Here is a 27,831-nt window from a genome sequence, read left to right as displayed (position 1 = left end):
AAAGTTGAACATCGCATAATACAGTTTATTAAAACATTAAAACCCTGCTAAAAATTCTGCTTTGGATCATCCAAATGTTTCACCCCGCCTCATGGGCGGACCAGCCCTGGCGGCTGGGGATTTGCCACTCGGGGATGCCAAACTGGAGCAGCATGCAGATATCGCTCCCCTCCTGTACCAGGGAGTAGGGAAGGAGCTGTGATGCCATGCAGAGCCGGGACAAGGTCCTCCAGCACCCAAGGCTGAGAAACCAAAGTGCGCCCCTCCATCCCTCCCACACTGATTGCTATTAGACTAAGAGGCTCCCCAGGGCCCCCAACCTCCCCAACACCTTAATCTCTAGTTATCTGGCTTGCAGTCACTGTCATGTATCCCCTTTTCTTATTTCTTTCTGCTTCAAACAAAATTGGGAATGACAGCTGAATGAATTTTGCACCCCCTCCTACACTGCGCCCTGAGGCTGGAGCCTCTCCAGCCTCTGCCTCGGCCCGGCCCTGATGCCATGGTCCGGGCCAGCAACCCATTTCGTTTCCTGATGCGCCTGTGACCAGGAGGCAGAAGCTTGGTCAGGTGAAAGGTGTCGCTCAGCAGGGTCTGATATTGATGTTGTGGTGCAGTGGAAATAGAGGAGGCCAAGGAGGAAGACTGGCTGGCCTCACCAGCCTCAATGTCTGTGTCACCTGCCCTGGAGGGTGTAGTCACTTGCGTGCTGCGGCGTGAGCTTCACGACCCTGAGGGAGGGATGATGCTGCTGCGGTGGCCTTGTGCTCTTAGCACCCCCTGCTTGCAGTGCCTGCATCCTCTAGAACTTATCATACTCATTGGGGTGTGAGCTCTTCAGGTGGCCCTGGAGGGATGAGGTACCCATCTTGGATACGTCTCAATTTTTTTTCTGCAGAAAGTACAGAGCGCATACGTTTTATCCTGGCTTGACACTACAAAACATTTCCATATTGGGGATGTCAATAACCTTTGGCCCCGGCCACTACAGCAAGCAGAGGATGCAGAAGCTCTCTCTGTGGTTGGGGTTTGCGTGGTGGTGGTGGTGGTAGTAGTGGTACTACTGCTGATGGTGGTGCTGGCTGAAGCAGCGGCCTGTCTTCTTCCACGCCCACTGCTGGACCTGCCTTGCCTGACATATGGCGATGTACTTGCCTAGGTGACTCATCATCCTGCTCCAAGCTTTCTTCTGCACATACTGGAAGTCCACAACCTCATCATCATCATTATCATCATCATCAGGATAAAGCTCTTCTTCTGACTCTCCCACTTCCTCTTCCACCCCTACATCCCCAGACACAGACCCCTCTTCATCATCCAATAAGACTTCTGATCCTGGCCCAAGCACAATCTCCTCCACATCAGTCCCCAGTATGTCCGGAGCTTCAGCCATTAACATGTTCCTAGATGCCTGACTGAGGGACAGAACGCTCTCAAGCGTGAGGGCATTGGCTGCTGCTGCTGCTGGGAGTGCTGCTCACAGCAGAGGTCTAGGATTCACTCATCAACTCCATCAATACGTCAGGTTCAAGCTGCTCAACCACCACACGGGGACCCGAAGAAGTTTGGAAAATTGTTGACAGCAGTGTCAGCTGACTTGGCCCAGGATGTGCTGCACCACGACCCCATACAGCTGAGTGCCATCTCCCTGGCAATGGAGCAGTCCCAGGAGTGGCGGAGGCAATGGCACTCCCTCTCCTGCCACCCCCCATGACCCCTGCCAGACATATTGGATGACAAATATTTTAAGGTGTATAAAGTGTGCTGATTTTTACAGTCAATATGTGTGTGGGCCTGTGGACAGATGGAATATAACAGGGGGCTTATTGATTTTTCAGAAAAAAACAAAAAAAACAAAAACAAATGCGCAGACGGTGCAATTCACAAATACTGAATACAGTAATAGAACTCAAAAATCACCGGACAGCGCCACGGTTTCACTGTACTATGCGCACAGCAAAGTTACTGGCTACACGCTATTAGCACAGTACAATGTCACTGAGTAAACTTAGTGACTGACCAGTGGCAGTGACTGCAACTAACTGAAGTTGATCACTGGCTATGAGCTGAATACAAGTGGAACAGTAAAATAATATAGAACACAAAATGAGTGGACAGCGGTCTGCCTGCACTAACAGTACGGTACAATGTCACTGAGTACACTTAGTGACTGACCGGTTGCAGTGCCTGTAAGTAACTGACGTTGATCACTGGCTATGAGCTGAATATAAGTGAAACAGTAAATTAATATAGAACACAAAAAGTTATGGACAGCAGTCTGCCGATAGGCCCGTCAGGACTGGCCACGCGTAGCTTTTTCCACATTCTCGACTGTAATTAGCACTATTGCGGGCCGCAACGCGTACAAAAATACGCGTTGCCGCATTACGAACGCATAGATATGTGACAACGCGTATTTTTGTATGTGTTGTTCTAGCGGGAACAGAGGATTAGTGAGTGGCTGCGAGGGCACAGGACTGCTGCAGGGGGCTGGTAGAAGCCCCAGGTGAGTAAAACTCATTTTTTTTTCTGGCTTAAGGTTCACTTTAAGGAAATCCAGTTCAGAACGGGATTTCCTTACGTAGGTACGCGCCGGCGGCGATCGAAGCTACGCGCCGGACGCCGCAGGGAGGGCGGCATCATGTAGCTAGCGCTAGGCTAGCTACATGATTTAAAAAAAATGTAAAAAACTGCTGCGCCGTCACCCTGGCGCAGGTAATAGAACGCCAGGGTGGTTAACATGAGTTCTTAGTTTTTCTGTGCTGAAAACGTGTAGCCAAAACAAGTGAAGTGTGTTCTCTGCCTAAGCCTCTATCATAAAAACATGGACTGTAAATGGCAGCTACATTCATCTACAGTGCATTTCAATTTGTGTCAAATGTTTGTGTACATAAGCATTTTATATTTTAAAGATCATATCATAATGCTACGTTATATTTCACTTTTCAACACTGAAATAAACGTACAAGATCTTGAATAACAATTTGATCTTCTATTTATTTTAAGTGCAGAGAATGATGGATTTTACCTTCTCACAGGTGGCTCTGTTACAGTTACAGCATATGCCATGTTATGCATACCCACAAACCAATGCTCCAAAAGTGGCAGTATATCAGTGTATGGAGGACTCAAGACAAAGATGGCATCAGCATGCTGCACGACTGACAACTGCACCCCAACGCTGCCTTCATGTAAGTGTGCTCCACCATTCCTCTTTACTTCTTACTTTTTCTTCTAAATTAAAATATAGAACATCCACAAAGACTTTATGTGGTGGATTAACTAGTTAACCACTAAGGGTTTTTTCCCCTTAAGGACCAGAGCAATTTTCACCTTTCAGCGCTTCTCCCTCTCATTCGCCAATAACTTCATCACTACTTATCACAGCAAAATGATCTATATATTGTTTTTTCTCACCGCCAATTAGGACTTCTTTTGGTGGTACATTATGCTAAGAATTCTTTTATTCTGAATGCATTTTAATGGGAATAAAAATAAATCAAAATAATACATGCTACTGTAATTAGAACCCATGTATTATTTTGTCCATTTGTCCCGGTTGCTACACCGTTTTAATGTCCCTATCACAATGAATGGCAACAATATTTTATTTGGAAATAAAGGTGTATTTTTTCAGTTTTGTGTCAATAATTGCAAGCTTATTTGGAAAAAAAATAGCAGTAATATACCCTCGTGAAATGCATTATGCAAAAGTTGAGTCCCTAGGGTAACTATTTATGTATTTTTTTTTAAATGTCATTATTTTATATGCCAATGTTTTATTTTGGTAACTATGGGAGATTGGAGGAGGTAAGGGGTTAATTTTAATGGGGCGATGTATGTATTTTTATTTAAGAAATGAATGTAGGTGTAATTTTACAATTTGGCCACTTGATGCCCCCTCAGTTTAATTCCTCCTGTGTAATGTGAACAGAGGAGAAAATAGTGTCTGCATGTTTTACTTTCATTTTATCAATTACCACGGCATCTCATTGATGTCATTGGTCATAGATCTGTGAATGGGAACTGTGTTTTAATTCACTGACTTGTGCGCTAACGGATGGTGGAAAGAATGTGCATGGGAGCAAGCAGGAGCATGCACAGCCGTGGGTGGGAGGCGGTAGATGAATATCTACATCCCTGGGACTTCAGATGAGGTCCTACAGGATGTATATATGCTGCATGCGGTGCGGTAACTAGGTAAAGTGGGACTGAAAATCTCTCCTCTCCTAAAAAATGCTGTAAATTCTAATATTATCCTGTATAGAAAAGAGATAACTACATGCAGAGTTTAGGTCTGAATGGTGTTCAGGGCCCTTGGTGCTTTCTCCTTTGAGTTCCTGCCCCCAAATAGGCCAGTAGGTAAGCATAAATAGCCAAATCTGTTCTTTGTCTGTTACCTTGCCTCCATAATATTATAGTATAAGTGATGGACAAACTTCAAAAATAAACATTTGTGGTCCATTCGCAAATTTGTCTGTGATAGTTCACGAACTGGAAGTTTGCAGCAACCCCACTTACTTTAATGGTAGGGGAGCTTCTGAAACCTTCAGAGCATATTTGCAACCACAATGTATTATATAAAGGGGTATAAAGTGCCCTAAAACAATGGACAGTGGCATGGCGGAGGGGGAATCAATGAAAAAGCTTTTCCCCCAAAATATGTTTTAGACACAGAGACTCTTTGTAATGTGTAATCGCAGGAAAATCACGTTTTATTTGTAGATTTATATTGGCTACCATGTTTACCTGTCTAAAAAAAATGTTAATTGCATCCACTGTAGCAGAGGCCTGAATTATGTGCACTGTAGCAGAGGCCTGAATTATGTGCACTGTAGCAGAGGCTTGAATTATGTGCACTGTAGCAGAGGCTTGAATTATGTGCACTGTAGCAGAGGCCTGAATTATGTGCACTGTAGCAGAGGCCTGAATTATGTGCACTGTAGCAGAGGCCTGAATTATGTGCACTGTAGCAGAGGCTTGAATTATGTGCACTGTAGCAGAGGCCTGAATTACCTGACTTAAGGGTGAAGGGTCAAAAAAAATATGGCACCATAGGAAAGTATAGGGCAAACGCAAATTATCTGTAATGTCTATGGGCGGGGCCACATTCAAACCTTGAGACCAGTGTTCAACAATTACATTTCAGGTGTTCATCTATTAGATTATCTATGACACCATCGGTAGCATTTTTTTTCTTTATACTTGTGTTTCTAAAGTGGATGGTAGGTTTCATAGGTTTCATTTGAGTAGTTTTCCCCCTCAATATCAGATGATTAACCACTTCTGTGCCAGGGGTATTTTTGCTGATCGGTGCTGCGTGGGCTCTCCAGTAGTGTTGGGCGAACATCCAGATGTTCGGGTTCGAGAACGTTCGGCCGAACGGTGTCCCGATGTTCGGTACATTCGTGCCGAACACCGAACATAATGGAAGTCAATGGGGACCCGAACTTTCCTGCTTTGCAAAGCCTCCTTACATGTAACATAGACCAAATTTTCAGGGTATGTGGACAGGGGGGGTGGGTATAAGAGGAAACTATTTTTTTCCGAAAGGCCTTATAGTTTTTGAGAAAAACGATTTTTAAGTTTCAAAGGGAAATTGTCTTTTAAATGCGGAAAATGTCTTTTTTTTTTTGGCACAGGTAACAACAATCTTGTATTATTTTCAAAGCAAAGCAATGAGTTTTGTCGCCATGCAGTGATTAATAAATAGAAATGGGGTATTACGGAAAGTGGCAACGCTAAGCCATCTCAGATGTTCATGGTCCTTGGTCGGGGTCGGACTCGGGGAGTGTTGCGTAGTCGTTTTCAATCCACGATTGATTCATTTTAATTTGTGTCAGCCGGTCTGCATTTGCTGTGGAGAGGCGGATACGCCGATCTGTAATGATGCCTCCGGCAGCACTGAAACAGCGTTCGGACATAACGCTGGCTGCAGGACAAGCCAGCACCTCTATTGCGTACATTGCCAGTTCGTGCCAGATGTGTAGCTTAGAGACCCAATAATTGAAGGGTGCAGGTGGATTGTTCAACACGGCTACGCCATCTGACATGTAGTCCTTGACCATCTTCTGCAGGCGATCGGTGTTGGAGGTGGAACTGGGCGATTGCTGTTCTGTGGGCTGCTGCATGGGTGTCAGAAAATGTTGCCACTCCAAGGACACTGCCGATACCATTCCCTTGTGGGCACTACCTGCAGCTTGCGTTCTTTGTTCCCCTCCTCGTCCTGGGTTAGCGGAAGTCAGTCTGTCGGCGTGGAACTGGCTAGAGGAGGAGGAGGATGTCAATCTCCTCTCTAATGTCTCCACAAGGGCCTGCTGGTATTCTTCAATTTTGACCTGTCTGACACTTTCTCCAATGAGTTTTGGAACATTGTCTTTGTACCGTGGATCCAGAAGGGTATAAACCCAGTAATCCACATCGTCCAGAATTCGAACAACGCGCGGGTCGCATTCAATGCAGTCTAGCATGAATTGAGCCATGTCTGCCACAGTCATAACAGAATCCTCATCATGTTCTTCTGAGCTTGACGCACCCTCATCATCATCACCAGCATCACGCCGTCGCCCACCTTCTTCCTCGTCTTCTTCTGCTGTCCATTCCCGCTGAATCGTGGAAGTCCAACGTGCACCGCTCTGTCCCTCGGCAGTGGGGGCATCCAAGTCCTGCTCCAACTTCAGCTGTTCCTCGTCCTCTTCTTCAGCATAGCTGGGAGGACCAGCGTTTCCTGAGGCAGATTGTCTGATGTTGGTATCATCATCACGCTGATCGTTGTCCTCTTGAGATTCCCCCACTTGCATCCTGACTGTGGCTTCCTTGATCTGCAACATTGATCTCTTCAGTAAACACAGCAGTGGTATCGTAATGCTGACTGAAGAGTTGTCACCGCTCACAAGCAACGTGGATTGCTCAAAATTTTGGAGGACTTGGCAGAGGTCCAACATGGTGGCCCAATCAGATCCACAGAAGCTTGGTAGCTGCCCGGATGCGCCTCGGTACTGCGCCGTCATGTACTGGACCACTGCACTCTTCTGCTCGCAAAAGCGTGCTAGCATGTGCAGCGTCGAAATTCCAGCGCGTGGGTACGTCACACACCAAGCGATGGTTCGGTAGATTGAACCGCTCCTGAATCTTGGTGAGACCCTCCGAAGCGGTACTGGACTTTTGGAAATATTTGGCCACTCGTCGCACCTTCAGCAGAAGATCTGCCACGCCTGGGTATGTCCTCAGGAACCGTTGAACATCTAGGTTCATAACGTGTGCCAGGCAAGGGATGTGTCTCAGCTTAGTCAACTTTAAAGCGCGAATGAGATTGCTCCCATTGTCACACACAACCATGCCTGGTTTCAGGTCCAGCGGTGCCAGCCACAAATCGGTCTGTTCCTTGATTCCCTTCCAAATTTCTTCACCTGTGTGCTGCTTATCTCCAAGGCAGATCAGCTTCAGTAAGGCTTGCTGACGCATGGCAACAGCTGTGCTGCACTGCTTCCACGACGACCCTATTGCTGGGTTACCGATGCTGGATGAGGTACAGCTTTGAGAGGCGTTGGAGGAGAAGGAGTCAGAGTCGAGATTGGTGCCTCTGAGGGACGCCGGTCCAGCAGTTTGCGGCGTGGGCAACACCCGCGCCGTAGCCGGTGAGGAGGAGTCACTGCCAGGCTCCACAAGGCTCACCCAGTGCACCGTCAGGGAGATGTATCGACCCTGGCCAAAGGCACTCATCCAGGTGTCTGTGGTGAGGTGAACCTTGCAGGCAACGGCATTTTTCAAGCTTCTGGTTATTTTGCTAACCACGTGCTCATGTAACGCTGGCACTGCAGACCGCGCAAAATCGTATCGGCTGGGAACCACGTAACGTGGGATGGCAAGCGCCATCATGCGCTTGAAGCTGTTTGTCTCCACCACGCGATATGGCAGCATTTCGCAGGCCACAAACTTGGCTATGCTGGCTGTTAGTGCCACGGCCCAGGGGTCATTTGCTGGTAATTTTCTCTTGCGCTCAAACATCTCCGGGACAGACAACTGAACCGTAGGATCGCACACTGAAGGACAGTTGGTTGTTGTTGTCGTGGTCGTTGAAGACTGGGAAATGTCAAGAGGACTGTTGCGGAAACTGACATCATCGTCTACTACGGATGTTTGTGCACCACGTAATGGCTGGGCTGCTGCTGAGGAGGGTCTGGTGACAACGGAGGCAGTGTTGCTGGGGGCTGGAAGCGAGCCGCTACCCTGGCCTTGCGTGTTTGACCACAGAGTGCTATGTTTGGCTACAATGTGGCGGCGCATGCTGGTGGTGGAGAGGTTGTTGACATTTTTCCCCCTGCTCAGTCGGGTCCTGCACACCTTGCAAATCACCATGGTAACATCCACCCTGCAGTCTTCAAAGAAAGCCCATACTTTTGAGCTCCTGCTTTGCTGGCGAGTTTGCTTCGTGCCTCTTTGGCGTCTCACTTCTACGGCTACGCCTGTTGTGTCCGAAATACCCCGCCTACTTTGTGGCACACGGCGAACTCTTGCAGCAGTGGGTTCTGCAGCAGACTCATCTGTACTGCTGTTATCCCGACGGCGAGGTTCTACTCGATAATCCGGGTCTGTGTCTACATCGTCCAAAACCTCCTCTTCCATCTCCTCATCTGTGACTGTGTCTGTGTGCAGTGGACTAGAGCTCCCCAGAACACCCTCTGCGCACCTCACTCCCATGTCTTCAAGATGTTCTTGGTGGACCTCCTGCAATTCCAATTCCTGCGCACATTGCTCAGGGATTTGGGTGTCTTCGTCCTCGCCTTGCATTTCAATGAGTGGTGCAGTTTCCTCGCACAATGGTTGTGAATCCGGGCACAACATTTCTGGCTGTTCCATTGTTTGTGGGGGTAGGAGTGGGAATAGCTCCTCTGAAGAGCCCATTGTGTCCGGAAATAATTGTTCGGACTGGTTATTTGGCCATTGTGTGCATGGTGTAGCTGCTGGTTGTGTCACCTTTGTGCCCACTGGCTCCTTGTAACTGGCAGAGGACCTCGTGCGTGACAAGGATGTGCTGGTGCTGCTGCTGCTTAACCCGCTGCTGGACTCTTGAGAGGTCAACCAATTCATTATCCGGTCCTGCTCTTGTGGATTAGTGAGGGTTGTTTGTCTGGCACACATGGGTGGTATTGAGTGGGTTTTCTTAGGTGCTCCACTGCGGCCTCTACGTGAACCGGCAGGGGAAACACCTCTTCCCTTGCCCCTCCCTCTTTCACTGGATTTCTTCATTATGGTTGTACTGATCCCAGCAGTACACGCACACTGACTGGCAGTACAGTGGCAATAAGACAATGCTATATAGTATGTTATACACTGGTGACGGACGGAAGTACTACTGATCCCAGCAGTACACGCTGACTGTGGCAATACTGTGGCAATAAGACAATGCTATATAGTATGCTATATACTGGTGACGGACGGAAGTACTACTGATCCCAGCAGTACACGCTGACTGTGGCAGTACAGTGGCAATAAGACAATGCTATATAGTATGCTATACACTGGTGACGGACGGAAGTACTACTGATCCCAGCAGTACACGCTGACTGTGGCAGTACAGTGGCACATAAGACAATGCTATATAGTATGCTATATACTGGTGACGGATGGAAGTACTACTGATCCCAGCAGTACACGCTGACTGTGGCAATACAGTGGCAATAAGACAATGCTATATAGTATGCTATATACTGGTGACGGACGGAAGTACTACTGATCCCAGCAGTACACGCTGACTGTGGCAGTACAGTGGCAATAAGACAATCTTCAAAGCCCCCCTTGCAGCGCTTCCTGGCCTCCTTCCCCTTCCCTCCCTCTCCCTCCCCCTGTGAGCGCCGCAGGACGGATTTCCGTCCTGCGCCTGATGGGATAGGCTTTAGCCTATCAGATGCCGGCGATCCCCGGCCAATCAGAGGCCGGGGATCGCCGATCTCCTCTACGGCGCTGCTGCACAGCAGCGCCGTATACATGTAAACACCGGGGAAGATCTTCCCCGTGTGTTTACATTTACCCTGCGAGCCGCGATCGGCTCGCAGGGTGTTCACGGAGACACCCTCCGTGAACTGACATGGAATGCCATGCAATCCACTTCAGGATTCAGGGGTGTACTTAAGTGTACGCAGAATCCTGAAGTGGTTAATTTTCCTAACAGTACATTTTACAGAGTAAACAAATTGGTTAATGACCATCTAAAGTAACAGGAAAGGTTCGAAGAAATTGATTATAAATTTAAAAACAGAGCTTATTATTCCAGTACCCTCAAAGGCATAAACAAAGAGCTTCCCATACAGTTGATGACATCTGCCATATCATTAATCATCACTGGCATATACTGTACTTAAGGAGACCCTTCCCAATGTTACAGAGTTTCAGTCTAGGCCAGGCATGGGCAAACTTGGCCCTCCAGCTGTTAAGGAACTACAAGTCCCACAATGCATTGCAGGAGTCTGACAGCCACAGTCATGACTCATAAAGGCAAATGCATTGTGGCACTTGTAGTTCCGTTACAGCTGGAGGGCCGAGTTTGCCCATGCCTGGTCTAGGCCCAATTTTTTGTACTGGAGAGCTCTCTGAGGAATAGATTGGGCAGATGTGATATTTCCCTTAAAGTATACCTGAGATTAATTAAAAGTAAAAATTCATACATACCTGGCGCTCCTTCCAGCCTTCTTCGACCAGATTGCTCTCTTGCTGCTGTCCTCTGCCTCCTGGATCTCCCGTAACTTTGGTCAATCGGGGCCGGTTAGTGCAGGTGCACTAGTCTGCAGCTTCATGCACCCCCAGCCCTGTCGTGCTCACGTGGTCATAAGCTTTCTGTGCCTGTGCAGTAGTACTGAGCATATGCAAAATGCTCCCAGTCACGGGATTGTGACTGGTGCATGCGACCGGGCCACGCAATCACAGTAAGCACCGACTCAATAATTTACCGGGAGCCATAGCGGAGGATCCAGGAGGCGAAGGATGGTGGCGAGGGAGCGATCAGGACGAAGGGGGCTGGAATAAGCCCCAGGTATGTATGAATTTTAAATTTTAATTACTCTCAGGTTTACTTTCAGAAAAGGTTGCCACAACGGTTAAGTATTTTCTCATGTCTCAGCTGCCACGAGTGTCAGAATGAGCGTTATTTCACATGAATAGGTGAATCCAGGGGACCAGGGCACCTCCTGCTCTGGTCACCTGGACCCACCATCTATGTGAAAAATGTCTGGTTTCACCACTCTAGTATGGCCTCCAGCGATCGAGGATTTCCCAGTGGCCATTTTGATTAGATCACTGTTTGCCGAAATTTCTTGTTTCAAATACAAAATGTTCATGTTCCCAGCCTCTGCTATACAGATGCAGAGGCTGACTGTGACCATTCAGTGGCGGGAGTTCATGTGGGAGGGTGGTAGGATGTCCTAGGAGGATACTGGGATGGGACCTCTCCTGAGGATACTGGCGTGGGATTATCGCATGGTAGGTATCCCTGGTTAATCTACAGTATTGTTACCATTAGTACTGGAACCTCCTACATCACACATACGTGTTAACTAAACTATAAATGTAAATTAATAATCTGCTTTTATTATTATTATTTATTTCTAAATCACCAACATATTCTGTGGCGCTGTACAAAATAGGTAGACACATAGGGATGCATAATGATACAGACAATGATATACATCAAACATGGACACTGCTATAAAGTACAGAACAGGTGATTACAATGACAGATGTAACATGATTATTAAAATGTATAATAGAGTGTAAGCTATGAAATGAATAACTAATTCCCAGACACAGAAAGGCGAGAGAGAGTGAACTTTCATTTTCGAATTCTTTCTCTTTCTCTTTTTAGTGCCATCAAGCAGCTCAAGTTATAACGGGGTGGTGTGTCAGAGCTGTACGTCTAGTACCTCAACATCGTGCAGTACTTCAAATACCGTCCAGTGCACAGGAGACGAGAACAAGTGTCTTCTCTACACTCTCAACTCAGCAGGTAAACAATACAGAGCATATTAAAATGGATGAGTAGATTCAAATGAGAAAAATGAGACAAACTGGGCTGATTTAGTTTGTAATAAAAATGCCTAAAGATAGGTTTCCACTGACATGCCGGCTCTTGCTGAGCAGGTTTCCGAAATGGACACTGCAACTGCGCTGATGCAAATTTGCATAGGAAATACCATAGCTTTGCTATGCACAGCTATGGGGATTTGGATGTGTTCTGTGGAGAACTTCTCAATCCGAAATTGCGTGCAGGAAAACGTTGCTCCAGTGGAAATGGGCAAATGGGCAAAATATTACATTGTATGCCAAGTGGATAAAAAACAAATATCTATGTTATATTTTTTGGGCCATACAATGCCCTTTTTTCCCCATAAGTGTGTGTGTGTGTTGGGGTGAATTTGGCACGTCTTATAGTCTGAATAATATATATTTGGACCAGAATGCTGCCCTAGACCCGCCAATCACAGCTGCCCACTGCTCTCTTTCTTGATTGGAGCTGATGGTCTTGCTGGCGGACCAAGGCTCCCTTACTGGGGCAAATCACTGCACTCCCTCAGTAACAGTGACTTATCAGATGTCATTGCTACTGAGGGAGTGCCAGTGATTAGCCGTGGTCCAACCCCTGAGAAACACACAAGAAAGAGGGCAGTGGGCAGCCATTATAAGTGGGTCAGGGGCATACCTCCCAACTTTTTGAGATAAGAAAGAGGGGCACTTTAAGACATGCTCCTACCACACCTCTAACCACACCCACTGCATGCAAATGGCAAAGAAATTCAGATTCAAAACATGTTGTTTTATCATTCAAACCATTCAGGTCCTCGCTATCATCATTAGTTTTCCCAACTTCCTATATCCCTAGTACAATGTATGGCGACAATATTTTATTTAGAAATAAAGGTGCATTTTTTCAGTTTTGCATCCATCACTAATTACAAGCCTATAATTTAAAAATTAACGGTAATATATACCCTCTTGACATACATATTAAAACATTTCAGTCCCTAAGGTAAAAATGTATTTTTCTTTTTTTTTAAATTGTCATTTTTTTCTGCAGTTTTTTTTCTTGGGTACTGTGGGAGAGCGTGGGAGGCAAGGAGTTAATTTTAAGTGTAAGTGTGGATATTTTTAATAAAATAAATGGATTTAGGAGTAATTTTACTATTTGGCCACAAGATGTCCTTGCACCTAATTTCCTAATCGTGTATTATAAGTACGTGAATAGGAAGTAAAGCGTGGACATGTTACTTGCGGAAGATACAATGATGCAGGCATCTCATTGATGCCGGCGATCATTGACACAAGGATGTAGATCAATGAATGGGGACTGTGTTCCTATTCATTGAACTCCCCGATAACGGGAGACGATGAGTACCCCTGCTGGAGTGCGTGCAGGAGCCAGCGGCGGCCATCCGCCGCAATAGATGGACTTCAGCAGCTCCTGTGGTAAAAAGATATACTGCACCAAATGCAGCAAGTAGCTTTTTTATACTGTTTTTTTTTTTGAGAGAAACATTTTTTTAGATATAGATAAAAGATGGAATAACAGTAACATTTCCAGTAACAACATAAAGAGAACACAAGCAGAAATAGTTATTACATCAAATAGTAAAAGTACAACCATAACCATTACAATTTAATGGGAATGACTAAGGTCCTTGTGAACTACTTTTCAATCATGTAGACCTTGAAGCTGATTAAGATGGTACAAGTCAATAGTCATACAGAGATAAGGAAATTATTCATTCTGGAAAAATGAATAATACATAATATCATCCTAAATATCCTAAATATCATATAAGAGCTATGCCGTTTTAAACATCTATACCAAAGAAAGCACATAATATGTACAATATACAGTAATTATATTATATACCTAACAAAAAAATCCTCAAAAGTTATGGGTCACAGTGGTGCTCAGCAGAGCTCGAATATTCGAGTAGCTCGAATATTCGAGCTCTTTTTCAGCTATTCGAGCTCGGTATTCGAGCTCCGAATAGCTGGAGCTATTCGAATGAGCTATCCGAGTACACTCGAATAGCCCATTCACTATTCGAGCTATTCGAGCAACCCGGCGCTATTCGAGCTCGGTACCGAGCTCGAATAGCGTCATAGCCCAGATTGATGTCCTTAGAGCCAATCAGAGGGCTCCCAGGCCCTCTGACGGCAGCCAATCACAGAGGGGGACCCTGGCCAGCCCCTACCCTATAAATAGCGGCCGCCATGTTACGTTTCTCCGTGCTTGCCTGAGACTTGTACAGAGAGAGAGTTGCTCCTTTGTGCTTTGGCTTAGCAAGAGCTCTATTGTGGTCATTTACCTAGCGTTTTTGCTCACATACACCTCCTATACACACCTATATTGTTGTTAGTTAGTTAGACATTGTATTTTAGTTAGTAGCTTGTGTGTTACATTAGAGACAGGCAGCTGCTGCAAGCTTACAGGTTTAGGCCTCAGGGGGGCCTTGCCTCTGTGGGCAGCTGTCCTCTGTTTATTTCTCTCATCTATACCAGTATTTCTGCTGTCCTTTACTAATAGTATTGTAGTTATACTGTACTAGGAGTAGGACACTCACTGACTGTCACTGTTTATAGGCTACTAGCTAGCTCCTGCGTGTGTGCACTCACTCACTGTCTGTGTGTACACACACTCTATTTCCTTCTGATTACTGATAGATTATTGTTAGTTGTACTTACTTACTACTTACTCTTACTGTACCCGTAGGGACACTCACTGTCACTGTTCATATAGGCTACTAGCTCCTGCGTGTGCGCACTGCACTCACTGTCTGAGTGTACACACACAACACACACTCTATTTCCTTCTGATCGCTGATTGATTATCGTAATTAGTTAGTTCTACTTACTGTTACTACTTACTCTTACTGTACTAGGAGTCTAGGACACTCAGTCACTGTCCATAGGCTACTAGCTCCTGCGTGCGTGCACTCACTGTCTGAGTGTACACACACAACACACACTCTATTTCCTTCTGATCGCTGATTGATTATCGTAATTAGTTAGTTCTACTTACTTACTGTTACTACTTACTCTTACTGTACTAGGAGTCTAGGACACTCAGTCACTGTGTTCATAGGCTACTAGCTCCTGCGTGCGTGCACTCACTGTCTGAGTGTACACACACAACACACACTCTATTTCCTTCTGATCGCTGATTGATTATCGTAATTAGTTAGTTATACTTACTGTTACTACTTACTCTTACTGTACTAGGAGTCTAGGACACTCAGTCACTGTCCATAGGCTACTAGCTCCTGCGTGCGTGCACTCACTGTCTGAGTGTACACACACCACCCACACTCTATTTCCTTCTGATCGCTGATTGATTATTGTAATTAGTTAGTTCTACTTACTGTTACTACTTACTCTTACTGTACTAGGAGTCTAGGACACTCAGTCACTGTGTTCATAGGCTACTAGCTCCTGCGTGCGTGCACTCACTGTCTGAGTGTACACACACCCACACTCCATTTCCTTCTGATCGCTGATTGATTATTGTAATTAGTTAGTTCTACTTACTGTTACTACTTACTCTTACTGTACTAGGAGTCTAGGACACTCAGTCACTGTGTTCATAGGCTACTAGCTCCTGCGTGCGTGCACTCACTGTCTGAGTGTACACACACCCACACTCCATTTCCTTCTAATCGCTGATTGATTATTGTAATTAGTTAGTTCTACTTACTGTTACTACTTACTCTTACTGTACTAGGAGTCTAGGACACTCAGTCACTGTGTTCATAGGCTACTAGCTCCTGCGTGCGTGCACTCACTGTCTGAGTGTACACACACCCACACTCCATTTCCTTCTGATCGCTGATTGATTATTGTAATTAGTTAGTTCTACTTACTGTTACTACTTACTCTTACTGTACTAGGAGTCTAGGACACTCAGTCACTGTCCATAGGCTACTAGCTCCTGCGTGCGTGCACTCACTGTCTGAGTGTACACACACCACCCACACTCTATTTCCTTCTGATCGCTGATTGATTATTGTAATTAGTTAGTTCTACTTACTGTTACTACTTACTCTTACTGTACTAGGAGTCTAGGACACTCAGTCACTGTCCATAGGCTACTAGCTCCTGCGTGCATGCACTCACTGTCTGAGTGTACACACACCCACACTCCATTTCCTTCTGATCGCTGATTGATTATTGTAATTAGTTAGTTCTACTTACTGTTACTACTTACTCTTACTGTACTAGGAGTCTAGGACACTCAGTCACTGTGTTCATAGGCTACTAGCTCCTGCGTGCGTGCACTCACTGTCTGAGTGTACACACACCCACACTCCATTTCCTTCTGATCGCTGATTGATTATCGTAATTAGTTAGTTGTACTTACTGTTACTACTTACTCTTACTGTACTAGGAGTCTAGGACACTCAGTCACTGTCCATAGGCTACTAGCTCCTGCGTGCGTGCACTCACTGTCTGAGTGTACACACACCACCCACACTCTATTTCCTTCTGATCGCTGATTGATTATTGTAATTAGTTAGTTCTACTTACTGTTACTACTTACTCTTACTGTACTAGGAGTCTAGGACACTCAGTCACTGTCCATAGGCTACTAGCTCCTGCGTGCGTGCACTCACTGTCTGAGTTTACACACACCACCCACACTCTATTTCCTTCTGATCGCTGATTGATTATTGTAATTAGTTAGTTCTACTTACTGTTACTACTTACTCTTACTGTACTAGGAGTCTAGGACACTCAGTCACTGTGTTCATAGGCTACTAGCTCCTGCGTGCGTGCACTCACTGTCTGAGTGTACACACACTAAATTTACTTGTGATTACTACTGATTATTGTAACTGCTAGTTGTACTTCCTGACTGTTACTACTTACTTACTGTACTAGGGGACACTCACTCAGTCACCTCACCAACCAACCCACTCCATTAAAGTACCCCACTTTTCACCCGCCCTTTTAAAAAACTTTTGTCTATACGCCCAAAACATTGAAGATGTCTGGAAGTGGCAGCCAGCGCGGTTTGGGCAAGGGCAAGGGCAGCAAGGGAATCAGGAGGAGAGGGAGCAGCATTGTGGCAAGCCGCGGCCGCGGGCGCGCCACCATGCACAGTTCCGCAGCAGCAGCAGCAGCGTCAGTGGCTAACATTCCTCCCATAGCCACTGGCCGTGGACGCCTTGGGCGCCGCCCAGCAGGAGCATCTGCAACTCACGCTGCAGAGACACAGCAGCAGCAGCGTGTAGCACCTGCTCCCATTTTCCTGCAGCCGGGTCGGAAACGTCCCATTGAGGAAAAGGATGCAGACACTGTGGTGCAACTCATGACGGAGGATGAGCAGCCCGGAATCAGCTCTGCATCCGAGGCCTCCACCCTCACCACCACCACCACCACCACCCCTGTTCGCAGCAGCCGCCCAGCAGGGCCTGGGGAGGAGGCCAGTTCACCGTCAGTTGGCGACCTGTCATTCAGCAGTCTTTTGACCCCAGGCATCATGAGTCAATTGTCTGCTGTTGTTGGCGATTTTGAGGAGGAGATGCTGATGGGCACTTTGGGGGATGAGGGATTGGACAGCAAGACTGTGGCGACAGTCAAGCAGCCCATCCATGCATCAGGAGAGGAGTTTGGGGGGTCCTCATCCCAGCAGGACATGTTTCAGGAGGGGGAGGATGATGATGACCCGGTGACAGACAGAGACTGGGTGCCACCACCTCCAGGGGATGTCGTCCTCAGCAGCTCTGAGGAGGAGGAGGAGGATGCTCTTGTGGGCCTTGCAAGGAGGCGCATCATTGCAAGCATTGGCAGCAGCAGTAGGCAGGTCCCACAGCCTGCTGGTGTCTCAGGCTCAGCAGCAGCAGCAGCATCTGCCAGTACCACCACCAGCCGCACCCAAGCCCCCCCGCCAACCACCACAGGGAGACAGGCAGCAGCGCTTCCATGCCGTAGGGGGATGTTTAAGTCACCAATCTGGCGATATTTCACCATGCCCACTGTGTACAGCAAGTACGCCACTTGCAACCACTGTCAGCGGAAGTTGAGCAGGGGTGCAGACCCCTTAAAGTTCTGCACCAGCTCGCTCATCAACCACCTTGCGGCTAAACATTTCCACCAGCATGAGGAGTTCCAGAGGCTGAAGGCATCTGGTGCTGGCAGTGGCACCACACCCATCACTGCACAGCCTTCAGCAGCAGCAGCAGCAACAGCAGCCACCCGCCCTCCTGCTCCTCCAGCAGCACCAGCAGGAGTGCGGAAACGCACTGCTCCTCCCCCCTCTGCAACTCCTGCCGCCGACACTGAGGCCTGTTCTGGCAGCCAGTCCTCAGTGGCCTCCTCTGCTGTGTCTGCTGATTCCCGTGTCAGCAAAAGGCCACGCCAGAGCCTTTTGAGCGAGTCCTTCCAGGGGGTGGTTAGGGCTCTGCCTCCCAGCAGCCGTCGCGTGCGGCAGCTGAACGGCTTGCTGGCACGGGCCATGTGCTCCCAACTCCTGCCGTACACGCTCGTGCAGGAGGGGAGCGACATTCGTGCGCTGCTTGCTTGCGCAGCCCCAGACTGGCAGCTCCCCAGCAGACACTTTTTCTCCCGCAAGGCCATTCCTGCACTGCACCGCTTTGTGATGGCCAATGTGGAGCGAGGGCTGGAGCACGCGGTTGGTGAAAGGGTCCACGTCACCATGGACTCCTGTAGCAGCCGCTTCGGGACAGGCCGCTACCTGTCCTTCACTGTCCACTGGGTCAGCTTGGTGGAAGGGGGTGAGGATGGGAGAGCAGCAGCGGGCACAGCAGCAGCAGCAACACAGTGGGTGGTGCCACCCCGCAGGGTCAGGGGAACTGCAGCAGGTTCCTCCGATCCTCTGCCATCCTCCGGCACACCTGGCCAAACCCCCCGCCTCAGCAGCAGCGTGAAGGCCCGCCACTGCCAAGCGCTGCTGCACTTGGTCAGCCTTGGGAAGACCAAGCTGACGGCAACCCATGTGTTGGCCAAACTCCAGGAGCAGGAGAGGATTTGGCTGACCCCCAGAGGCCTCAGAGTCGGAGAGGTGGTGGCCGACAATGGGGCCAATCTGGTTGCCGCAATAGACAGGGGAAACCTGACCCACATCCCCTGTCTTGCCCACGTGCTGAACCTGGTGGTGCAGAAGTTCCTGCGCACCTACCAGGGGATGGGCGAACTGCTGGAAATGGCAAGGAATGTTGTGCGTCACTTCCGGCACTCGGCTGCAGCCTGTGCGAGCCTGGAAGACGTGCAAAAGGAGCTGGATCTGCCACGCCATCGGCTGATCCTTGACGTTCCGACTTGCTGGAACTCCACCCTGGCGATGTTGGAGCGTCTAGTTGAACAGAAGCGCGCTGTCAAACAGTACCTTGCCCTGGCCACTGTTTCCGCCGCTCAGAGAAGGGACAAGACCAGCAACATCCCGCCCATCGTCCCCGATGATGACTGGAGGCACATGCAGCAGGTGTGCTTTGTGCTGGCTCCCTTCCTGCAGGCCACAAACATGGTGAGCAGGGACCATGCTATGGTCTGCGAGTGGGTGCCCCTGGTTTCTTTGCTGAACAGGGCCCTCGATGCTTTGGTGGAACAGGGAGCGGCAGCCTTGGACCAGCAGGAGCGGCAACCAGCTGCGCAGTCCACCTCTGAGGGGGAGGAGGAGGAGGACTTGGTGGAGGTCCCTGACCTGGCTGCTGATGAGGGGGATCAGCACAGCGCAGCTGAGTTGGTGCGGGGGTGGAGAGAGGATGAGGCGGCAGAGGAGGAGGATGAGGACAGCACTGACGTCGATGTGCCAGCAGACGTGGCCCGCCTCTTCCCAATGGCAGCGCACATGCTGACGTGCCTGCGCAGGGACCCCAGGGTGATCCAGATGAAGCAGAGGGAGGACATCTGGATCAGCATGATGTTGGACCCACGCCTCAAGGGGAAGTTGAGCCAGTTCCTGCCGCCTGCAGGAGGAGACCCAGCGCAACAAATAAGGAGCTTGCAGCAGGCCCTTGTTGAGCGCTTGGAGGAAGCCTTCCCCCAGCCTTCCACCCCCACTGTCCAGCAGCCAGCACAGAGGCAGCAGCAGGTGCCTGCATCCAGCAGCAGCAAGCGCCCCACAGACCTGCTGTCTCTCAGCCACGAGCTCTACAGGACTGTAGAGGCTCCGGCAGCAGTGACTAGAGAGGAGATGCATGCAGCAGCATCCTCCTCCGGTCACAGCCAGCGCCTGACCCGCATGGTGGCTGACTACATGGGGTCGTACAGCGGGCTTGACAGCGATGCCCCTGTTGATCCCATGGAGTATTGGGTCAAGCGCATGGAGATCTGGAGCGAGCTGGCGCAGTACGCCCTGGAAGTGCTGTCCTGCCCCCCTTCCAGCGTGCTGTCCGAGCGCTGCTTCAGTGCAGCTGGTGGCGTGGTCACCGAGAAACGCTCACGTCTGTCTCACAAGTCTGTGGACAGACTGACGTTTCTCAAGATGAACCAGGCGTGGGTGGAAGGCGAGTTCCTGGCCCCTGTTGTCGGCGAGAGGGGGACATGAACTGGCTGCCGGAACCATCGTTAATGTGCCTTACCACCCTTTACCACCTCCTGGCTCCTGCTCACTAAGCCAGCCTGGTTCACTTTGACTATTACGTCGCCTGCAGCCACACATTTTACACCTACAGTGGGCTGCTGTGTACTGCCCTTCTGCTGTCTGTCTGTGTTTCCCACTGCCAGGGTACACAGAATTACCTTCTTCTGCTGCCACTCTGCCACCAGCTATTACGTCAAACAATAGCTATATTGGTTGCAAAACCAAAACCAAACAAACCATTAAAAAAAAAAAAAAAAGGTTTAATTTTTCTGAGGTGCCCGGGTTGAAAACTGTGTTGTCCCAGTTGTGTATTGGACACAATGTGGGCTGCACGACCGCTGTCTGGGACCTCCTGTTGTGTTTATTTACAGCCCTGGTATCACCGCTAGGTACCAGGGCTATTATGTCACGCTGCCTACCTGCTGCCACACTCACACTGCTCCTCCATACCTCCTCCTGCTGCTGCTGCTGTCTGTCTGTGTTTCCCACTGCCAGGGTACACAGATGATTTACCTTCTGCTGCCACTCTGCCACCAGCTATTTCGTCAAACAATAGCTGCTCGCCTACTCCTCCATTCCTCCTCCTGCTGCTGCTGTCTGTCTGTGTTTCCCACTGCCAGGGTACACAGAATTACCTTCTTCTGCTGCCACTCTGCCACCAGCTATTACGTCAAACAATAGCTATATTGGTTGCAAAACCAAAACCAAACAAACCATTAAAAAAAAAAAAGGTTTAATTTTTCTGAGGTGCCCGGGTTGAAAACTGTGTTGTCCCAGTTGTGTATTGGACACAATGTGGGCTGCACGACCGCTGTCTGGGACCTCCTGTTGTGTTTATTTACAGCCCTGGTATCACCGCTAGGTACCAGGGCTATTATGTCACGCTGCCTACCTGCTGCCACACTCACACTACTCCTCCATACCTCCTCCTGCTGCTGCTGTCTGTCTGTGTTTCCCACTGCCAGGGTACACTACACAGATGATTTACCTTCTGCTGCCACTCTGCCACCAGCTATTACGTCAAACAATAGCTGCTCACATTACTCCTCCATTCCTCCTGCTGCTGTTGCTGTCTGTCTGTGTTTCCCACTGCCAGGGTACACAGAATTACCTTCTGCTGCCACTCTGCCACCAGCTATTACGTCAAACAATAGCTATATTGGTTGCAAAACCAAAACCAAACAAACCATTAAAAAAAAAAAAAGGTTTAATTTTTCTGAGGTGCCCGGGTTGAAAACTGTGTTGTCCCAGTTGTGTATTGGACACAATGTGGGCTGCACGACCGCTGTCTGGGACCTCCTGTTGTGTTTATTTACAGCCGTGGTATCACCGCTAGGTACCAGGGCTATTATGTCACGCTGCCTACCTGCTGCCACACTCACACTACTCCTCCATACCTCCTCCTGCTGCTGCTGCTGCTGCTGCTGTCTGTCTGTGTTTCCCACTGCCAGGGTACACTACACAGATGATTTACCTTCTGCTGCCACTCTGCCACCAGCTATTACGTCAAACAATAGCTGCTCACATTACTCGTCCATTCCTCCTGCTGCTGTTGCTGTCTGTCTGTGTTTCCCACTGCCAGGGTACACAGAATTACCTTCTGCTGCCACTCTGCCACCAGCTATTACGTCAAACAATAGCTATATTGGTTGCAAAACCAAAACCAAACAAACCATTAAAAAAAAAAAAAAGGTTTAATTTTTCTGAGGTGCCCGGGTTGAAAACTGTGTTGTCCCAGTTGTGTATTGGACACAATGTGGGCTGCACGACCGCTGTCTGGGACCTCCTGTTGTGTTTATTTACAGCCCTGGTATCACCGCTAGGTACCAGGGCTATTATGTCACGCTGCCTACCTGCTGCCACACTCACACTACTCCTCCATACCTCCTCCTGCTGCTGCTGCTGCTGTCTGTCTGTGTTTCCCACTGCCAGGGTACACTACACAGATGATTTACCTTCTGCTGCCACTCTGCCACCAGCTATTACGTCAAACAATAGCTGCTCACATTACTCCTCCATTCCTCCTGCTGCTGTTGCTGTCTGTCTGTGTTTCCCACTGCCAGGGTACACAGAATTACCTTCTGCTGCCACTCTGCCACCAGCTATTACGTCAAACAATAGCTATATTGGTTGCAAAACCAAAACCAAACAAACCATTAAAAAAAAAAAAAAGGTTTAATTTTTCTGAGGTGCCCGGGTTGAAAACTGTGTTGTCCCAGTTGTGTATTGGACACAATGTGGGCTGCACGACCGCTGTCTGGGACCTCCTGTTGTGTTTATTTACAGCCCTGGTATCACTGCTAGGTACCAGGGCTATTATGTCACGCTGCCTACCTGCTGCCACACTCACACTACTCCTCCATACCTCCTCCTGCTGCTGCTGCTGCTGTCGGTCTGTGTTTCCCACTGCCAGGGTACACTACACAGATGATTTACCTTCTGCTGCCACTCTGCCACCAGCTATTACGTCAAACAATAGCTGCTCACATTACTCCTCCATTCCTCCTGCTGCTGTTGCTGTCTGTCTGTGTTTCCCACTGCCAGGGTACACAGAATTACCTTCTGCTGCCACTCTGCCACCAGCTATTACGTCAAACAATAGCTATATTGGTTGCAAAACCAAAACCAAACAAACCATTAAAAAAAAAAAAAGGTTTAATTTTTCTGAGGTGCCCGGGTTGAAAACTGTGTTGTCCCAGTTGTGTATTGGACACAATGTGGGCTGCACGACCGCTGTCTGGGACCTCCTGTTGTGTTTATTTACAGCCCTGGTATCACCGCTAGGTACCAGGGCTATTATGTCACGGCGAGCTGCCTGCCTCATTGACTGCCTGCTGCCACACACTCATCCTCCTCCTCCTGCTGCTGAATTTACCTCCTGCTGTCTTTGTGTTTCCACTGCCAGGGAGCACATACAATGGCGCTTCCAACATGCGTGCGCCCACCAGCTATTTGTTACGCTCAAAAATAGCTGCATTTCTTTAAAAAAAAATTTGAAAAGAGAAATACGTGAAGAAGAAGAAGACGATATTGAAAAAGAAGGAGAAGGAGAAGATGAAGATGAAGAAGAAGATGAAGAAGAAGATGAAGAAGATGATGAAGAAGAAGATGAAAAAGAAGAAGAAGATGAAGAAGATGAAGAAGATGAAGAAGAAGAAGATGAAGAAGAAGAAGATGAAGAAGAAGAAGATGAAGAAGATGATGAAGAAGATGAAGAAGATGATGAAGAAGATGAAGAAGAAGAAGAAGAAGAAGAAGAAGATGAAGAAGAAGAAGAAGAAGAAGATGAAGAAGAAGAAGAAGATGAAGAAGAAGATGAAGAAGATGAAGATGAAGAAGAAGAAGAAGATGAAGAAGATGAAGATGAAGAAGAAGATGATGAAGAAGAAGAAGAAGATGATGAAGAAGAAGAAGAAGAAGATGATGAAGAAGAAGAAGAAGATGATGAAGAAGAAGAAGAAGAAGAAGACAATATAGAAGAAGAAGAAGATGATATAGAAGAAGAAGATCTAGAAGAAGAAGAAGAAAGATAAAGAAGAAGAAGAACAAGTATATACAGTAACACTACTGAACAAAATTAAGGACACAACTTCTCTTTCCACATTTTTTTTTAAAGGAACATCCCCACATAATCACTTGCTGTTGTTACTTGGAAAAAAAGATGTTTCTTGCATCATTCACCCTCAAAACAAGTGTTGGAAGCTATTTAAGGCCAATTCGAATAGTCAGCTCGAATAGTGAGCTCGAATACCGACTCGAATAGTGAGCTCGAAGTCCGAGGTCGAATCGAATAGTAAAAATTATTCGACTCGAATATTCGACTGACCTCGAATAATTTACTATTCGAATTCGACCTAACTCGAATTTTGAAAAGGGGTATTTGAGCATCACTAATGGGTCAGAATATTTAGGACAAATCTGAATTTTAAAAGATTGCTTTTTCATGGGTCAAAAACTAGTAGACTAAAGAGAATTTATAAAAAAAATCAGTATCATTCCTTAAAAATAAAACTATTCATGTGGCAGAAAAAAATTCTTGGAAGGTAGCAGCCAATCATTTATTATAAGATTTTTTTTTTTTTTTTTGAAATAAGCAAATAGATATTATTTAAAGAGAACCCAAGGTGAGTTCTATGAATGCTATCAGCACACAGAGGCTGGGTCTGCATATAATACCCAGCCTCTGTTGCTATACTGCTCCCCCCCAGGCCCCCCTGTGCTCTGCTTGCCCCCCAAAAATCAAGCGCCATGCTAGCGACACACAGCATGTTGCAGCCGGCCGTTTACCTTTGGCAGTGTCAGTCTCGCCGCTCCCTCGCCTCCTCAATAGCGCCGCTCCCCGCCTACGTCCCTTCCCTCTAATCAACAGGGAGGAACGGGACTCAGACGGGGAGTGGCAACATAGTGTACAGCGCTGTGATCTATGGCAGTGCTGTACTGGGGACAGCCATCTTTAGACCCAGAGAAGTGATCAGCTGTCATAGGCTGATGCCTATGATAGCCGATCACAGTGATTGGCTGGCGGGGGGGGGGGGGGGTTATAAAAATAAAAAAAGGTAAAATTTATTTTAAAAAATAAAGATAAATAAATAAATAAAAAATAAATAAACATCCCTGCTGGGATCAGGCGCCACCAACAGAAAGCTCTGTTGGTGGGCAGAAAAGGAGGGGGGAAATCACTTGTGTGCTGAGTTGTACGACCCTGCAGTGAGCCCTTAAGCTGCAGTGCCCTAATTAGTGGAAAATGGCCTAGTCACTAGGGGGGTTTAAGCCCGTGGTCTTAAGTGGATAATGAAGAATATTTGCTTCCAAAATATACCGTAGTCTTAACAGGACAACCCCATAATATATGTAGTAGGGTACCCCCTTGGTTGCAATTTCTCCAACATAACAGAGAGACTTAATGAGAAAAGTTTGCAAGACGTCTAGGTGTTAAATACCATCTCATGGTGATTTTGTGTAAGGTTTGTACATGAAATATACAATGGGACAGTTTTTTAATTTATTTAATTACCCGAGAGATCTGATAACTACAAATAGAAGAAGAAAAATCCTCTTTACTCCATACTACTGCATATTTTTCAAAGTTTCCACAAAAGGCAGATATAAGTACATTATACCAAAAAGAAATGCCTCCCTTATTATGAAGATTCAGTAAAGTGTTGTACCGTGTTAGCCATGAGTAAAAGCAAGAAGTTTTGAATCAGGATGATACCATTTTTATTGGCTAACTTAGAGATGGATAAACAGTGAGCTTTCGACTTATAAAAAGCCTTCGTCGGACTGGTTCCTGACCAAAACTGAAAAACACAAAATATACTGATCTCCCAATACCAACACACTTTTGTTTACCTGGACACAGTTTAAGCCATTTTCGCGTCACTGTATTAATGGGTGGCTTCAAATCGGGAAACATGAGACTAACACAAGAAACTAAGTTTATACATTGGTTCAAAACTGTAAAAGATGGTTTAAACAAGGACTCTAACTTCTTGTGCTGGTATGATGGGTTTTAAATGCCACAATTCTTTTAATTTTAATGTTTCTATCTTTTCATTCATTTTTGTGCCATATGCTGTGTAAGATGGAATTCACTGTCACTATTCATTTTATTTGCTTTCAGGTGCTGGCTTTAAATGCCACAATTCTCTTAAGCTTAGAATTAATGGTGCATGTAACCAGGCCAGTTACCATTTGAATTCGGAATTTACGATGTCTCCCCATCACCAGAGTCTGCTTTATGTCATGTTGAGGATTCTATTGATCTTATCAATTTAGATAGGATGCCTGGGAAAGCCTCCTCAGTAACAGTTAAGGCATCTAATTACATTTATGTTTGCAAATAATGTTTCTCCTCTGTATGTCAGTGTATATAAGCTGTGTTTTTCAGTTTTGGTCAGGAACCAGTCCGGCGAAGGCTTTTTGTAAGTCGAAAGCTCACTGTTTATCCATCTCTAAGTTAGCCAATAAATGGTATCATCCTGATTCAAAACTTCTTGCTTTTACTCATGGCTAACACGGTACAACACTTTACTGCTTCTACTATGCTGAAAGATACCGCAATGTACCGCACATTCCTGGAACTGAAAAAAGACCTAAAGAAACTTGCACAGCTGGACAGCGACATCTTTTTCTTGACTACATGCAAAAAGGAGAACCTTATACCACAAGGACTGAGGATACAGAATCCCACCCTGCATACATACAATAGCAGGTTTGCAGAACAAATCTGCAGGAGGAGCTCAGAGAGAATACGAAACAACCTAATAAAAATCTGCTATAACATGAAGAGGATTGTGAAGGACCATATACAAAGTCTGAAATCATCTTTAACTGATGACCCCACAGGAACATGGGAACAGCTACAGACCTTTTATAGGAAATTGCAGAGGATCTTAATTAAAAACAAGAAGAAAAAACTTCAGAGACTAAAAATAAAGAGTGGACACCTGGATACCGCAGCAGCAGAGAAAGAGCAACCCACAGGTGTCATTAACCTTTCCTCTTATCAGGCCACTGAAGCTGAAATGGCAGTACTGTCCAAAGGCCTGTCATTTTGCCCTGCAATGCCCATAGACAAGATTGCACTCTGTGGTGATATGGAACAATTCTTCAGGAAGCTACGTCTCAAGGAACACTACTATGGCAAGGAATCTTGCAACACTACTGATAATGAGCCAACACACACCAGATCCACAAAAAAACGCGGATGGACCCCTGTAGCTGGAAAAAATCCTACCCTGGACAAATACATCAACAAATTTAGACGCCAAATCTTTGACAGGGTTCTGAATAAAAGAAAAACACTGGCTCATAACATAACATTGCAAGAGCAATAAGCTATCACATCCCTTAAGGAAAATAAGGACATTATTATTAAACCAGCGGATAAAGGGGGTGCCATAGTCATCATGAACACCAGTATGTCCAGGAGGCACAAAGACAGTTGTCTAACACCATGCACTATGCCAAATTACAGGAGAACCCAACAAAAAGGTACAGGATGGCACTCAATAGGATGGTAAAGAAATTGCCCGTAAACACCAGGCTTCATGTACAGACTCTTATCCCGGAAAAGCCGAGAACCGCCTGCTTTTACATGCTTCCCAAAGTCCACAAAGAGGGGAACCCAGGCAGGCCCATAATCTCAGGGAATGGAACTCTCAGAGAGAATATCTCAGGGTGGTTGGAAAACATTTTGAAGCCTCTAGTCTGTAAAAGACCCAGCTACATACAGGATACTACACACCTCCTGAACCAACTGGCAGCCA

At 47.0% G+C, this 27,831-nt stretch overlaps 1 protein-coding gene across 1 annotated transcript in view; it reads left to right on the top strand.

The window, feature by feature from the left end:
- The window catches only part of LOC137522949 (phospholipase A2 inhibitor and Ly6/PLAUR domain-containing protein-like), a 94,068-nt gene that overhangs the window by 47,570 nt on the left and 18,667 nt on the right, over positions 1-27,831 (top strand). Inside the window, exons 2-3 of the mRNA XM_068243107.1 lie at positions 3,039-3,191; positions 11,858-11,998. Coding sequence (XP_068099208.1) covers positions 3,039-3,191; positions 11,858-11,998 — 294 coding nt within the window. The remainder of the gene's footprint in view (positions 1-3,038; positions 3,192-11,857; positions 11,999-27,831) is intronic.

Source organism: Hyperolius riggenbachi, chromosome 6 (genome assembly GCF_040937935.1).
Source record: "Hyperolius riggenbachi isolate aHypRig1 chromosome 6, aHypRig1.pri, whole genome shotgun sequence".
NCBI lineage: Eukaryota > Metazoa > Chordata > Amphibia > Anura > Hyperoliidae > Hyperolius > Hyperolius riggenbachi.
The sequence above is the reverse complement of the archived record's forward strand: the minus strand, read 5'-3'. Positions and strand labels throughout refer to the sequence as shown.